Genomic DNA, 17,450 nt, shown 5'->3' with positions numbered 1-17,450 from the left:
AGCCTTGTGCTTTGTGAAATGCCCTCTCATTCAGTTGAGATAGCCTATAGCCTAACGTGGGCATGCTTTATAAAAGGTAGGCTATAGCCTGTTAACTTGAATGATACGATATCGACCGCCTCAGGTTTAATCCGATAATATAGTCCAATAATCAAACCAGTTGACAAATAAAGATCAATGTATTCGTTTGATTGATAGGCTTAGCCTACCAATTAGTATTATCAGAATTCTCAATCCAAATGTTGCCTATTCTTGCAGCAGTTTCATCTCAAATCACAACTGTGAAATCGAGAATGTGATCAATTGCACCTTTTGATCATAACAATCCAAATGGTCGAATAAAATAATTTATTCAGATTTGAAACTTTCAGAAACAAAATATTTATCTATTGGATTTCTACAGCCTATTCTAAATTAAGTTATTCACTAGCCTAGGCTATAGGTAGCCTATTTATAAACTGAGTCACTGATATGCCTAGCTCATTATAGGCCTACGTGATTTCCAAATCAATAGGCTATTTAACAACTACATTTTCAAATGATGGTTACCGAATGTTCAAACTCTCAACCAAAGTTAGCAATAAGCTTTAGTGGTTCGGTCATTATTATTTTAACTGAGGTTGAGGTGGACTGGCTGCATGTAAATGGATCAGGCCATGACCTCTACCTTTTCATCTATCCCATGGTTTCTGCAGTAGGCCTATTGTGAGAAATTCGGCTATATGCTACGTTTAATTTTTCATCATTGTTGGAAAAAATAGTTGCTTGCTTAGATCACTGAATGCATTCCTCCGCAACCTTCGGGGTTCCCTCAGATCAGGGTGTATAAGCAGGTTTTAAGGGACAAACATTGATTAAATCACACTTGCTCTTTGATAAACCTTGTTCGTTTCCTCAAGAACACACCCCGAAGTCCCATCGCCATAGTATCCCCAGATACAATTTAATGTTTGATCGCGATATATGAGACTAATCCGCAGTTATCGGTTAACACACTGTATCAAACTCTTTACATATGTTGTGTAAATGAACATTTCCAAGGCCCAAACCTCAAGAGAGCACTCTCACCGTGTTGTGATTTGATAGCCAGCTCTACTCTGGCCATTCCCAGGCAGGAGGAGAGAGTGCTTCTTTCAGCTCCGCGCCGGCCCAGGGTGCCCTTTTGATCATTTCAATCTCCCCTCAGTGCAGTAGTTCTGATTGGCCGAGGGAGTAAGACGGGGAAAATCTTTAATTAAGCAGATAATCTCTTGTTGGGATGAGAGTGGCTCCATTTCAGAGAGCCCCTCGAATCCCACATGAGACCCTCTGCAGCCCGAGCTCAGCTCTGTATGTAGGTACTTCTGTATCCCGTCGGCTTTGCAAAGTTAGAGAACTCACCTGTCAGGATGTTCATGTATTTGGAGGCCTACTATTCCATTTTCATTTTGATGGCTCACATGAGATCCTGCTGTAGTTGGTAAGTTTAACGTTTGATGCTTTTTGTTTGTCTCAGGGAACAGTGATGGTAATCAAAAATAGACTGCTCTGTATGTAGGCTGAATGTTTTCAAATAATTAATTGTTTCAATCGATTAATTTTTTTATTTTTACTTTTTATTTTTGCTCAAGTGTGTTGTATAATGCCATGTATCCTTCTGTTTGGGGGGGTTTATAGACCTAGATAGTTGATGACTTTTTCCTGTTATAAAGATTGTGCACTAATGAGGTGTTAGTATAGTATGCTCAGAAGAGAGAGAGGAATTCCCTCCACATTGTGAGGGACACTTGGCTCCTCTGAGTTAATAAGCTGTCTCCTCTTTCAGGTCAGTGAATAATTTCTTGATGACTGGACCTAAGGTAAGCCAAACATTCTTTAGATCAACCCAGACCCTTCCCTTTAAGAGAGAGAGGGAAACCCCTTTCCCTGAGGATGTGTACTAACAGAAATAAAGAGGACTTACATTCCTATCTGTCTCTCTCTCTCTCTCTCTCTCTCTTTTTTTTCCTCCTCTCCTCTGTTGCCAATCAGAGATTCTAAAACTCTACAGAAGTGTATCACATGATCCTGATCCTGTCACATGACTGTTTATGAACAGATTATTCCCAGAGAGATGTATCAATCATTTTCTGGTGCCCGGGGAGCCATACTCATCTTCTCGCACACTTGACCTCCTTCAGAGGATGTGCGCGTCCCTGGGCCCTGGGTTGACCTCCTTCAGAGGATGTGCGCGTCCCTGGGCCCTGGGTTGACCTCCTTCAGAGGATGTGCGCGTCCCTGGGCCCTGGGTTGAGAGTGTAGAGACAGAAGAGGTGAGGGCAGGCAGAGCTGTGGTGGGTGGTCATCTTTAACAGGCCAGGCCCCTGTGAGAAAGGTGGTAGCTCAGTCTCTCAAAGACCACTTGAGACATATTAGTGTGGTATCATTCACCCAGTCTGAAGGAGGAGCAGAGAGGGAGGAGAAAGGCAAGTGAAGAGGGTGAACTTGTAAAGAGGGATTGGGACTTCAATTCATGGTTGGGAATCAGGTTCGAAAATAGACTAATGTTTGGTTTAATGATCTGAGTTCAGGCTATTTTCAGGTTTGTCTTTCAAGTCTTTATGAGTAAGGGGCGATCAGTAGTTGCGGACATTGTCATCACTAACCATATTTGTAACAATGGTGATGCTCTCTAAATTCATAATTAGCAAAACACGCCATGTGAAATAAAATGTTGAAATGTTCTGGCGAACTTGTATCATTGCAGCCCCTCTGTTTATGGTTGTGTCTCATCACGGTGGCGTTGTTTGTCCCGGGTCCCCCTGTGTCTCACCACGGTGGCGTTGTTTCTCCCGGGTCCCCCGCAGGCGTACCTGATCTACTCCAGCAGTGTGGCCGCAGGGGCCCAGAGTGGTATAGAGGAATGCAAGCACCAGTTTGCCTGGGACCGCTGGAACTGCCCCGAGAGGGCCCTGCAGCTGTCCACCCACAGCAGCCTGCGGAGCGGTAAGACCAGGGGCCTCCAGGGGCCTCCAGGGGCCTCCAGGGGCCCTGAGCTGAGATTAGAGAAACCCCTTTCAAAGTTACTATACTTAATAACAAATATACACTTTACTGGGTTTGTTTGTATCTTCTATGTGACGTGGTTGATAAAGTATTTTTCATAAAACAGTAAATCATATTCAAACAGAAGTTTATCAAATGGTGAAGGTGTTACTGTAACGGAGGTGTTACTCATGTAACTGGTGTTACTGGTGGGACTGAAACTCAACTCTGTCAGTTACTGTCAGGTGGGTACTACTGGTGTTACTGTAATTCACAGGTGCTAATCCCAGATAGGGCTGTCCTCTCCCTAAAGGGTTGGAGTGTCCCTAAAGGTGTTATTTGTTTAGTTAGCAGAGTCATGACCCTAAAGGATCGTTGCAACAGCCTCGGACCCCCTAGCCAAAACAAACACACTAATCCAATCCCAACATCCTATTGAGCCTCCATCCCGTCCAGGCTCTGTGAAAACAGTATTCCCAAGGCAATTAGACCCAGTGCGTTAGTTCCCAGGCAAAAATTGCAGATATTGTGAGAGAGGGTCGAAATAAACTATCCCTCTAAAAATAAAGGTTTGACTTGCATGGTGTAGGAGGGCCTCGCTGTGAGGAAGTGCAGCTGTCATAGTCACAGCCTTGTGGCCTGCACCAGAACGCATGGAAGAGGTGTCTGGATACAACTAGACACAACTTCCAAAGACTGTACCCGCCGTTTACTCAGAATAATATAAATAATATAATGAATTCTGTTAGTTTAAGTAGTAGATAATGTAATAAAAATAATATTTTAAATGGGCCTTTCCATCCACAGCGAACCGCGAGACGGCTTTTGTCCACGCTATCAGTTCAGCTGGGGTCATGTACACACTCACTAGGAACTGCAGCCTGGGGGACTTTGACAACTGTGGCTGTGATGACACTAGGAACGGCCAACGAGGTGAGACAAGAAGTGCAAACGGTAAAAACAATAATCTTAGGATGCTGAGTGCTATGAGGAAAAAAAGTGACAAGAAAACACAACACATTCATTTCTGTGACTTATTTCAAGGCAAGGAGACAAACTTTTTCTGAAAAAAGAAAGAATGAACTTGTCTTTGAGATTGTTGAGTTCTAAATGGTGGGCTACCTGCCAGACAAATCCAATTGGCTGTCCTCTTCTTCCCTAGGAGGGCATGGCTGGCTGTGGGGGGGCTGCAGTGACAACGTGGGCTTTGGCGAGGCCATCTCCAAGCAGTTTGTCGACGCATTGGAGACTGGTCAGGATTCACGGGCTGCCATGAACCTCCACAACAACGAAGCTGGACGCAAGGTACATTGCCCGTAGATCTCCTTGTGATAAAAGAGCTCCTCGCGAGAGATAACAGGCTGTGAGTTTGGTCACAAAATGACTGGAGGTGATAAGATATACTGGAATGTGACCATAATACATTGCCTTTGAAGATATATAATCATTGACTTAGATACAGATTAAGGGGCAAACTTTCTCCAACCTCAGATTGCAAGGAATCGTTCAGGTGGCCATGGGAGGTGGGGGCTCTCGTAGTTCAAGGTGGGGGTCTGTCTGAGACTGAGATTTGGGAATCCCTCTCGGCCCCCCAACAGACTGCTCAATATAAAGTACCTTTTGAATCATTTTTTTCTCTCCCTGCTCAGAATTACAGCGAGTGTACCACCCAAGTGTCCCTTTCAGGTCCCCATAAGTGAGGTGCCACTTGTCCACAGTAATAACAGTGTGTTCGTTGTACCAGAAGGGCCCATTTACAAGCACTGAATATCCTTCGTGACAAGACCTCGACTGGGGAATCTCGGGGGCCACTGGTGCAAACTTAATTAGAGGTCCTAGGGAGCCACACACTCACTGCACGGGGGTCCATATTATGCCGCTCTTTAAATAAGTGTTTAGTTTTATTCTTGCAATAAGGATCCTACATTTATGTTGGTCTTTGTTTGGCCTTGGGGACTCTGAGGGGACCACAGGCGCGCAGCTGAAGTGCTCTTTGTTTACTCCGCCTGCGCTCCCCTCCTGTTGGGACACAGGATCCCCATGGCACCTGGAGCATCATTGTAACTGAAATACAAGAGAGAAAGAGAGAAAAACTCCTTTTTCATTTGTGCTCTCGATAGGGCTCTCCATTGGGTGTTTTCACAGCAGAAAACATGTTGATAATGGACATGCTAAATAAATACCTACCATTGCTCCACATGGACAATAGGACTCGATGTAAAACTTTGATTCAGCCTCACCTCCAGAGAAAGTGCTTCCCCTCCCCTGAAAAAATGTTCCTTTTCAACGGACAGCTGTTTGTGTCGGGGAAAGTCAGGAAATACTGGGAGAGAACAAAGACGGACAAAAACTCAAGGACAAACCCTGAACCTCGGCTTTTTTCTTCAATGAATTCATCCTCTTTTTTGTCAAGTGGGAAGGCTTGAATGTACAATTGGTTAATTTGACAACACATCAATCAAGAGCCATCACACACACACACACACACACACACACACACACACACACACACACACACACACACACACACGAATGGATGAAATTAACTTAATAAGGTAAGTTAGCATACTGTTAAAAAAAACAATTACAAAATAAAGTCTTTCTCTTTATCATGCCCTCTCTGTCTCTCTCTCTCTCTCTGTCTCTCTCTCTCTCTCTCTCTCTCTCTCTCTCTCTTCCAGGCTGTGAAGGGGACCATGCAGCGGACGTGCAAGTGCCACGGCGTCTCGGGGAGCTGCACCACTCAGACCTGCTGGCTGCAGCTGCCCGAGTTCCGGGAGGTGGGCAACTACCTGAAGGAGAAGTACCAGCGCGCCCTGAAGGTGGACCTCCTCAGAGGGGCGGGGAACAGCGCGGCAAGCCGGGGCGCCATCGCCGAGACCTTCAGCTCCATCTCCCGCAAGGAGCTGGTCCACCTGGAGGACTCCCCGGACTACTGCCTGGAGAACCACACGCTGGGCCTGCCGGGCACCGAGGGCCGCGAGTGCCTAAAGAAGGGCAAGAGCCTGAGCAAGTGGGAGAAACGCAGCTGCAGGAGGCTGTGCGGGGGGTGTGGCCTGGCCGTGCAGGAGCGCAGGGCGGAGACGGTGTCCAGCTGCAACTGTAAGTTCCACTGGTGCTGCGCCGTGAAGTGCGAACAGTGCCGGAAGACGGTGACCAAGTATTTCTGTGTGAAGAAGGGAGGCGGCCAGAGGGGCAGGAACGAGAGCGCCGGAGGCCGCCGGAAGAACCTCAGACTGAGGAGGAAGCACTGAGCCGCGTCTGGCTGGTTCTCGTCTGGCTGGTTCTCGTCGCCGTCGTTGCCGCGTCCCATGGGGAAAAAAAAAGAAGGGGGGTCAACGTGTCCAGACACAAACGTTTGAAAATGTAAATAGACAAGGTCAGTGCTCTTATCAGAGGGGAGATATGTCAGTGTGGAAACATGTCTTGCATGGAGAGAAGAGAGGCTTTGAGTTTTTATTTTTTTTATTTTTTATTTATATCTATGATATAAATATATATAAAAGTATATTTTTGTATATTTCTTCAATTTATATTTTGAGACGTTATTTTGGCATTTGAAGACCACATTTATCAAACTTGAAGATATACCGTAACAATCCATCTTATTTATTCTCATGAATACCACTGATTAAATTTGCATCTCTTCATTTGTCAGTTTACGAACCGTTCCTGAGATGCTAAGGAATTATGAGAGATAAATTAAATCTCTCAGTAGAGAGAGAACGACAAACACACCCATTCTAGAACACCACACTGATGGTACTTATTGAAGCATCACAGATGTTTATTGAAATGTGTATTGAAGCTTGCATTCTACCCCCCCCCAACCAAACCCAGCTCTTTAGGATGTATTTAATTGTAAATAAAATGAAGCACTTTTCTGTACATTGTTAATTTATTGCCCAGGCTTTCCTAGTTTTGCTTTATTCTTAGTTTCGTTTATGGCTTTTATATAAAATGTTTGTAATTAAAGAAGTGTAACCTACAATTTTCTCTTTCTAATATATATATATATATATATTATATATATATATATATATATATATATCATTTATATTTCTATTATATATATATATATATATATTTATAATTTTAATCAACACCTATTCTACAGCCTTACACCTACAGTATAAGAGAATAATACATGTTCACAATACTGTAATGGCACTATAATGGCAATCAGACTGATTATTCGTTTCCACATTCCTTGTGACATGAATCATCAATATTCTGCAGTACACACAACCTGACTCTACTATTGTTCACTTGAAGATGTTGATCACCCTGGGGCAAAGTAACAACATGAGAAAACCTTTCATTATAGTCTTCCTTCCTTCGTGCCTTTCTCAATTTCGCCTCTACAAACACCCCCCATCGCCCCCCATGATAGTAATCCTCAAAGAGTCTCCTAACTCCCCAGCTCTTGGAAGTTTCTTTACTGATTAATACTAGTTTAATTAACTTTGTTGGGATGAGGGGGGGGGGTTGGGGTGGCGACATGAAGCAAGTCGCCCTTAAAAATCATCCAGCCTCTAATTTTGTATGCTAATCTCCCCTTTCACACTGCCCCTCCTCAGAAGTGGGGAAATGTTGGGAAAACTTGGTGTTGCCTGTGCATGGGCGTCCTGCGGCTGTTTTCTTCCTGGCCCCACCTATCTGGATCCTTTCACTCCTCCAGGGCCTTTCTTTGCTCGATTTAACAATGAATGCCGAGCTAATCAGCTCTCTCGGAAATGCGCCACTACCGAGGAAGCTAATCCTCCTCTCCTCCTCGCTCAATGGGCCGTCGCCTTCAAAAGGACTTTGGGAAAAGGCTTTGCACGGATTCACACTGTTCCCTCAATAGAAGTTAGTTCAAGTATTGTGCCCAAACAAGTGGGTTTTATAAACAAATGCGTGCCAGGGATACCCACCCCACCTGCACATGGAATGTGCCAGGCCCGAGAGTAGCACATGGCAGCCGGGTCCGAGGCCCTCCAGATAAGATGGAAGGTGAAAGAAGAGATTAGGGGCTCCATTGAGAAGGGGGCAGTTCATTTCTGCACCTTCCTCTTTTTACCCAATAAAGTGTCAAGGAAACACCTTGTTGACATCTTATTTAAGGAATAATGATCAGAATCACAACTCCCCCTCCGAGAATGACCCCTGTGGGCTGAACGGAGGCCGGGGCTGGCATGCTGAGTAACACCCTCTCTCATCAACAACACAATCAGCAGCTTCAGGGTCTGTGGCTCCGGAGTATACTGGCTAAAGAACAAAACGTGATTGTAGTGGGGGGTTTGAAACTGGTGCGTCCGAACAACAAGCTAGGATCACCAGAGTCACGTTGTATACTGAGCTTTGATCCCCTGACAGGTAAGTGCATAGCCTTTTCCTTACTGTGAATGGGAAGAGAGAGAGCTCAGGTTGGATCAGATCAGTGTCCTGCTGGGCACACAGACAGGCAGAATTCACTCTTGTGACTTCAAACCAGCTCTTTTATGAATGGCTTTCATATTTACTGTAAAGGGAGCATCAATGGACACTGCTGATGCATTCTGGGTAGAAGCTCTCCATACGATCCACAGATCAAGGATCAGCCAAGCCTCCTTAAATCCTGGGTAGACGCACAACGGACCTGGAGATTGCGGTGGTGGGGCTAGGCGCTTCACGCTAGGGGTCTGTGGGAAAGCATGTTTAGCTATTTTATAACCCGCACATCAGTAACACCACCTGTGACACCATCTACTCACTCAGCCGAGAGCGATTCTGCACCAGGGCTCGAGATGAAAGAGGGGTCATTTGAACATGTGGACTAATCCCACTCTAGTGGGTGGGATCTGGGGATAATACCGAGCTTAACCTGGGGACCTGGATGTCCTGCTCTTCAGGTTCACACAGCAGCACAGGAGCTCGGAGTCAGGAAGGATACAGTAATGACTCACTTACTCATGTTGTTATAGACCACCTCAGTGATGGTCTAAAGCTTTACATTACAGTACCACTGACCCCTCTAATCCCTAACAGGCTGTGTAAATTACATTTCAAATGACGTTTATAGCATTATGAATCCAAAAGCATATATGTTCAGTCTGGTCTGAGTCCTAACTCTGTCTCTCTCATTCTCCATCTCTCTCTCTTTCTCACTCACACACACACACACACACACACACACACACACACACACACACACACACACACACACACCCATGCACGCACACCCACACACATGACGTGTCATTGTACATGCTATCTCTATCTTGTACATGTGGCAAATGAACATAATTTAATCATTGAACACACACACACACACACCTAGATAACAAACCATACAGATGGCAGCATGACACACAGTTCACACACACACAAAAAGCAGGTCCTTGGGTTCCGAGACAACCCCCCTTGTCCCGGGAGTGACATGACCTCCGACCGAGGGGGGGCTGAACTTCCGTCCAAACCTGGGAGGGGTCAATGTGGGGGGGCGGGCCCTGCCAGGTCCAGTTTGCCCCGGGGGCATGAGCCCAAGGTGGTGGAGAGAAAGAACTGACACGGCAGAGGAAGAGTGAGATTAAAGAACCGCTCTCTCTCTCTCAACGCCTGGAGGGTCCATAAATTTCTACTGCTGCCGGCGAGGAAGCCAATGGGACACTTTGGGTTAAAGAGCATCATTGTATTCCACATTTTTAATACATGTTTTATGGCAATTATATGTGGATTTCCTATAAAATGCAACTAGCTTCCAACTTTTAAGTGCCAGTTTGTTTCAGCGCTACATACCGGTAGTTATAACTTTCTCTTTAGGTCGTCCTCGGACGAGCCCTCCATTGGCGCTTCCAGTCATTCCGATCCTCCATACATCTGGCTAGCTCGCCGGTACTTACCACTCCTGCATCTTTCTTCAGTACGTCCACGTGTTACTTTGTTGGGCCTCTGTCATTGCTACTTTTCAGTGTCAGTGGCATTTTATTTATAGGCATGGCAGTGAAGGACACTCTAAATTACTCGATGATTCATGCCATTGAAAATAGGAAAATTACATTTAATGCTCCCAAGAATCCTTGACTAATAGGATTTATGGCTTAAGGGCTGTGGACACCGAGAGGGGCGAGGGTCAAAATGGATGTGAGAGAGAAGGGACATGGATGAGAGGGCCATCTGAGGAATTCCTGAGACCTACTGCGTCCTGCACTTTGCAGTGTCTTGTCCTGTTGACTTTCAAATCAATTTACAGGCAAATTCAATGATTTATGAAACTCTAGATAATAATTGCTTATAATAATATGTATGTAATAATAATGTAATAATAATTGCATATCTCTAGACTAGAAAGGGTGCTCAGAGAGCACAGGGCTTCGCCCATTAATACATTTTGTTGGTGTAATCAAGTTGAAATGGTTAAACTCACTCCTCAGCATAAATATAGCACACTTGCACCATTGAAGAGTCAGCTTTTTGGTGGTGTAAATGATTGTGGTGTTTATGAGAGGTGGTCATGTATGGACACAACTGAACATACTCGTGTACTTGTGTAATTTTTTCAATCAGCCATTATAAACAATAACAGAAGACATAAGTTATATAGTAAAACTATATACAGAAATTAAGTCCAGTGCACTAGCCCAGTGTCCATGCCTCTGGGAGGGGTAGGGCACTAGCCCAGTGTCCATGTCTCTGGGAGGGGTAGAGGTGGACTAGCCCAGTGTCCATGCCTCTGGGAGGGGTAGGGCACTAGCCCAGTGTCCATGTCTCTGGGAGGGGTAGGGCACTAGCCCAGTGTCCATGTCTCTGGGAGGGGTAGGGCACTAGCCCAGTGTCCATGTCTCTGGGAGGGGTAGGGCACTAGCCCAGTGTCCATGTCTCTGGGAGGGGTAGGGCACTAGCCCAGTGTCCATGTCTCTGGGAGGGGTAGGGCACTAGCCCAGTGTCCATGTCTGTTGGCTTATTCTCCATCGAGTTTTGTGAAAATCATTCTGGTAGTTTTTGTGTAATCCTCAGATATTATTTTGTGCATAGAAACAGACTGAGACGACAGCTAGCAGGGAATGTTCCCACAACATTGGGGAACATTCCCAACATGTTCTGCTAATGTTTTCACATTCTTATAACATTCTTATAACAAATTATTGCTAGCTGGGAATCAAGTCCAGCTGAGATTGATTAGCCTACAGTGTGTGTCAACGGAAACAGTTCAGATGAGGTGTGCATAAGGCTCTGTTGAGTGGCCTTAAATGGCATTTTCTGTGCATTGACACCTTTTTCACTAGGCTACTTCTGAGTCTGTCAAATATTACTCGCTGACTTAATCTTCACAGACGTTTATTTATCGATCTCTCAATTTATCACATACATTTGTGAAAGCTAAATTGTCCAGTATCTGATGTCCAACCGCAACAACTGCACGGACCACAGTCTGATGTCAAACGTATTAGTGACTGTAGATTAAAGAGTTCATCAGCCATTATTACATTTGTTTTGTACTTGTTTGTACTTTTGTTTTGTAAAGAATTTATTTTTCAATTTATCACAGCAATTTGTGACTGAAAATCTGCCGTCCGACCAGTGAGGGTCCCCAAGCCAAGCCAGAGGACTGGAGGTGTTCTCAGCAAATCCTAACCTTCAAGGCAGGTACATAGTGGAGGTGAGAAATCGCTTTCAGCTGATTGAGTGAGGAGGCGGAGCCTAATGCAAAGTACACATGGTTCATCGCTGCCAATAAGGAGGCGACTAGGATGCGTGTGCCAATGATGGGGAAGAACAGAATCTCCCTGTAGTGGAAGCATCTGGAGGTCATGGTGGCACATGTGTGGAGGATGCATGCCGAAGCTTCAAACACTAGCCGACTACATAGAATCATAAGGTACTGAAAGAGGCCAAACAGCTTCTCTTCAATACCTACGATAAGATCAAGGGGGAGGAGAGGGTGTGGAGGAGGCACATGGCGAACAACAGTATGGAGAGTCATAAATTAGATGAATGTGCACAAAAGATCAAAGGAGAGACAGGTTGCAGGCCACAGCCCTGACGAGAGAGAGACTTCTTGGTTCACTCACTTTCGGAATCTCTTAGGCACACACCTGACAGTGGATGTAGCTGAGGAAGAGATACCTGCATTCTGTACAAATCTCAATATTGATGCTGGTCCCTTTACAGTCAGGTGAAAGTAGTACAGTATCTGTGTTATTCCATAGATAGGAGACCTATGGCCAACACAGCCTGGCCCTGATGCTCTACTGACTGAGCTATCCGGATTCCACCACCTGCACCTCCTCTACCTCCTCCACCACCTCCTCTACCTCCTCCACCATCACCTCCTCTACCTCCACCACCTCCTTCTCTACCTCCTCAACCTCCACCACCTCCTCCTCAACCTCCACCACCTCCTTCTCTACCACCTCCCCCTCAACCTCCACCACCTCCTCCTCTACCTCATCAACCTCCACCACCTCCTCCTCTACCTCATCAACCTCCACCACCACCTCCTCTACCTCATCAACCTTCACCACCATCTCCTCTACCTCATTAACCTCCACCACTTCCTCCTCTACCTCATCAACCTCCACCAACTCCTCCTCTACCTCATCAACCTCCACCACCTCCTCCTCTACCTCATTAACCTTCACCACCATCTCCTCTACCTCATCAACCTCCACCACCACCACCTCCTCTACCTCATGAACCTCCACCACCTCCTCCTCTACCTCATCAACCTCCACCACCTCCTCCTCTACCTCCACAACCTCCTCTACATCATCAACCTTGTGGGCCGAGTACAGCAGGGGAGTGGTCTTTGCCTTGGGGCCAGCACACCAGCCTGGAGCAAGGCCACTCCATCTCAGAGACGCAAGCTGGTGGTCCAGGAGGTACGTCGGGAAGTGCAAGCGGGAAGGTGCACACAAGCTGTGGTGCAGGCAAAGCAAGGGCAGTGGATGGCATGGGAAGAAGTGGAGAAGAGGAAGATCTCCAGGAAAGAGCTGTGGGAGATGGAGGCATTCAGGGCAAGCTTTACCATCAGGGCTGCCTACGATGTCCTGCCTTCTCCCAAAAACCTCAGCCAGTGGTACGGCGAAGACCGCACATGCCCTCTCTGCCCGAGTCCAGCAACACTGAAGCACATCTTGGTTGGCTGCAAGACCAGCCTCACCCAAGGCCGTTACACCTGGCGGCACAACCAGGTGTTAAAGTGTCTTGCAGCAGTGCTGGAAAGCCGACGGACAAGTGTCAACACCCTTGCTTCCCCGTCATCCCGTTGGCAGGCAACAACATTTGTCCGGGAGGGTGGGGGTCAAGCCAGCCTCACCACCATAAGACCAGACATGGGACAGCTAGGCAGGGCACGGGACTGGAAGCTGCTGGCAGACGTGGGCCAGAAGCTCTTCTTCCCAGCGGAGATGACGTCGACCAACCTGCGGCCAGATCTTGTTCTGTGGTCAGCCTCGCTCAGGCTCTTCTACATCATCGAGCTCACGGTGCCCTGGGAGAGTGCAGTGGACGAGGCCTATGAGCGCAAGATGCTGAGGTACGCTTAGCTTTCAGCCGATGCGCAACAACAAGGCTGGAAAGCGACGGTACACCCAGTGGAAGTAGGCTGCAGAGGGTTCATAGCCACCTCAACATCCAGGCTACTTAGGGAGATGGGAGTGCGAGGGAAGGCCCACCGGCAGGCAGTCAAAGACCTCTCCAGAGATGCTGAACAGGGGAGTCAGTGGCTGTGGGTCAAGAGAATGGACTCCACCTGGGCTTTCAAATGAGTTGTTAGCATCTCGGGGGTGAACCTGGGACGCTGGGATTCACTGCTGAACCCTCTGGAGGTGTCGTGGGCCTATCAACGAAACATGGAGGAAGGGCGCCCACTTGATAACCCACAGGATGCTATCACTCACTTGACCATCCCACAGAGTCTCATAGGTCAATCAATCAATCAAAGCTTTATTTGTATTGCGCATTTCATACCCAGAGGCAACACGATGCGCTTTACAGAGAACAAGGGAGGTGGGCATACGACCCACTCTCTACATATTCCAGAGGTGTCTCAAGTATGCAATAAGGGATACTAACATCTAGTCCTACACAACAGATCCACCACCCCCTCTTATACCTCCACCACCTCATCCTCTACCTCCTCAACCTCCACCACCTCCTCCTCAACCTCCACCACCTCCTCCTCTACCTCCACCACTACGACCTCTATATCTTCCTCAACCTCCACCACCTCCTCCTCAACCTCCAACACTACCACCTCTACCTCCTCCACAACCTCCTCCTCTACCTCCACCACTACGACCTCTATATCTTCCTCAACCTCCACCACCTCCTCCTCAACCTCCAACACTACCACCTCTACCTCCTCCACAACCTCCACCACCTCCTCCTCAACCTCCAACACTACCACCTCTACCTCCTCCACAACCTCCACCACCTCCTCCTCAACCTCCAACACTACCACCTCTACCTCCTCCACAACCTCCACCCCCTCCTCCTCGACCTCCAACTCTATCTCCACCACATCCTTCTCTACCTCCTCCAGGTCCTTCTCTACTCCACCATCTCCTTCTCTACCTCCTCCACCTCCTTCTCTACTCCACCATCTCCTCCTCTACCTCCACCATCTCCTTCTCTACCTCCTCCACCTCCTTCTCTACTCCAACATCTCCTCCTCTACCTCCTCCACCTCCTTCTCTACTCCACCATCTCCTCCTCTACCTCCACCATCTCCTTTTCTACCTCCACCACCTACTCATCTACCTCCACCACCTCCTCCTCTACCTCCACCACCTCCTCCTCTACCTTACCCACCACTTCCTCTTTTTTTCAGTTAATAAGATAATTCACAGGCCTGACCAACAACCTCCAACAGCTGCTAGAGTTAATCTCCAGCCTGGCAACCTGGCAAATTTGACTCGGATATGACATAGTGAAATTCACTGACACAAGCAAGTCTTGGTGAAATGTGTGACCAACATGAATGATTTTTGATCATTGAGGTCACAACATCGAGTTGGAGGCAAGAACCTAAAGCAATACATAGCGTTTTCTCTGGTTTTCTCGGAACTGCGCCCCCACAGGCTCTGCGAGTAAGTGCACTGTCGTACTGTCGTAACGTTATCAGATTGTCTTTTTCTTTTTCTGGCTTCCTCTGTGATGTTTCACTTCGGTTTTCCCACCTCCGCCATGATATCATTGAGCTAAAAAATGCATGATATCCATAGACGCCGGAATAGTTAGCTACTACTGTGTTGTTTAAGCACAACGTTGCGCATGCGCACTTCGACTGAATGCTGCGTCCCGGGGGCGCGAGTTTTAAAAGGTAATAAATGTCAATGTATTATCTTTCTGAGTAGACTGTTTGGACGATTCAGCTTACTTTAAGTAAATCTAATTGGAGAATTAGCACCAGACATTTATGTAAAGGTCAAAATATCGCAATGTATTGCTTTAACCCTAACCCATGTGCAGAGTTAATCGTTTGAGTATCTAGGCTACAGACTATTTAGACCCAGTGCAGCTATTAACCCTGTCTTCCTCTCTCCCCCCTAGTGTCTCCCCCTCTTGTACTATACCCAGGTCCCGGAAAGTCCTCCCCACCCCCCTTTTCCCGGTCAAGGTCCTCCGAGGCCCCATGGCTCCCAGAGAGGCCCCCTGCCACACTTGTGTCCAGGTCCATCCCACTATGTGTCGCCAGCTGTCCCTATCAAGTCATCACCCCCCCACACACTTGGCTCTCTGCTTTTTGTTTCCTTACTTCTATTTAGTGGCTTTACCTAGTTTACTCTATATACTATAGGAGCCTGTCTGCTAAGTGCTTATTGTCCCTAATTATGCAATACACTTAAATATCCTATTATGGACTACAGGGATAGCTAACACATAATGACCTACCATGTAGGCAACATCTCTGTAACTATTTATATACTCTACTGATGGTCATGTCTCTCTTATGAAGTATTTAGCCCATGTTTAGTGCTCTGTAAATGTTCCTAGCCAATAGACTCAGGGAACAATTTTTACTGCTCACCTTTTCGGCCCTTGGGTAAACTGGTTTTCCTTCCCTCTGGAAAATGTAGGGGTAGGATCTATGTCCATCCATCTTTAGTTCTCTGTAAAGTGCATGGTGTTGCCTCTGTGTATGAAATGCGCTATATTAATAAAGTTTGATTTGATTGATTTAGGAGTCTATCCAAAAACAGTATGGTGATTGAATGGTGTTTTTTATGTCCTCAGGACATCATGAAGTTGCTGACCAGACATGGGGGCCAGACCAGCATGGCAGTCTGTTATAAAGGGCCAACTGTTCCAGAGCGTAACTTGTCCCTTAGAGAAGGTTTATAGACGTAAGCATAACCCTGAACAGTTGAAGTTGATCGTTTGAAACCGTAGAAATCTATAGGCTTCTTAAGGAATTGCAGTGTATTTCAAATGCACAATCTTCTTGTGGAACAGAACTTCAAGGAGGCCAAAAACGTCGAATCATCACTTTATTGAGCATCAATCAATCAGTCAATCAATACTTTATTTATATAGCACATTTCCTGCAAATTGCAACGCAATGTGCTTTACAGAAACACGACATGAAACAATAACAGACAGATCAAAACAACAACAGACAAGTTTCTCTTACGAGGCGCCGAGCTTATATGTCCTGGCTTCAGGCCAAATATCACATGACAAACAAATTTGCATACAAATAATGTTCATCACCACCCGATATGGTCACAAAAGATCAACTAGTCTTCTGAATGGTCAATGTATCCGCTATTCTTTGATAAGCTATTTAAATGAGTGAAACTAACAAAAACAGCAGCCACATTTGTGTACTTAGAATGGTAAACTACACCTGTACCAGTATCTCTTAATTTCCTCTTCAGTAGGCCCAAGATCTCACCGCCTTCCTAACACCTATCAACTCATCCCACATAACTGCACTGGTACATTTGGACACAACTTTCTATTGAAATGAAATCAGGTGAAAACTGTTAGGATTAGATTACTGATGGAATTTGCACTGTTTTTTCTAACAGCAATTGAAAAGGATCATCCTGGAGCAGCTGGGGGAACGTCACATAATTGAATAGCCGTTGTGCAGTCACTCATTCACTCATTCACTCAGTCACTCAGTCACTCATTCACTCATTCACTCAGTCACTCAGTCACTCATTCACTCAGTCACTCAGTCACTCATTCACTCAGTCACTCATTCACTCATTCACTCAGTCACTCATTCACTCAGTCACTCATTCACTCATTCACTCAGTCACTCATTCACTCATTCACTCAGTCACTCAGTCACTCATTCACTCAGTCACTCAGTCACTCATTCACTCAGTCACTCAGTCACTCAGTCACTCATTCACTCAGTCACTCATTCACTCATTCACTCAGTCACTCAGTCACTCAGTGCAAAAAGAGCTCAAGGCCAACAACCCCAGAGCAGTGATCATGACCAAATATTCCCAATGTCAACATTACAA

General features: G+C 46.3%; 1 protein-coding gene across 1 annotated transcript; it reads left to right on the top strand.

Moving 5' to 3' along the window:
- Window positions 1–1,823: 1,823 nt before the first annotated feature.
- Window positions 1,824–6,837, top strand: wnt8b (wingless-type MMTV integration site family, member 8b; the record flags this gene model as incomplete). The annotated part of the gene is made up of 5 exons (XM_084458738.1): window positions 1,824–1,838; window positions 2,826–2,964; window positions 3,811–3,936; window positions 4,166–4,308; window positions 5,685–6,837. The coding sequence occupies 5 exons, from the start codon at window positions 1,824–1,826 to the stop codon at window positions 6,255–6,257; spliced, it is 996 nt and encodes a 331-aa protein (XP_084314864.1). The 3' UTR covers window positions 6,258–6,837.
- Between the last annotated feature and the right edge of the window lie 10,613 nt (window positions 6,838–17,450).

Source organism: Borostomias antarcticus (assembly GCF_949987555.1).
Source record: "Borostomias antarcticus genome assembly, chromosome: 25".
Lineage (NCBI taxonomy): Eukaryota > Metazoa > Chordata > Actinopteri > Stomiiformes > Stomiidae > Borostomias > Borostomias antarcticus.
Note: the sequence above shows the minus strand (reverse complement) of the source record. Positions and strands in the feature narration are given on the sequence as shown.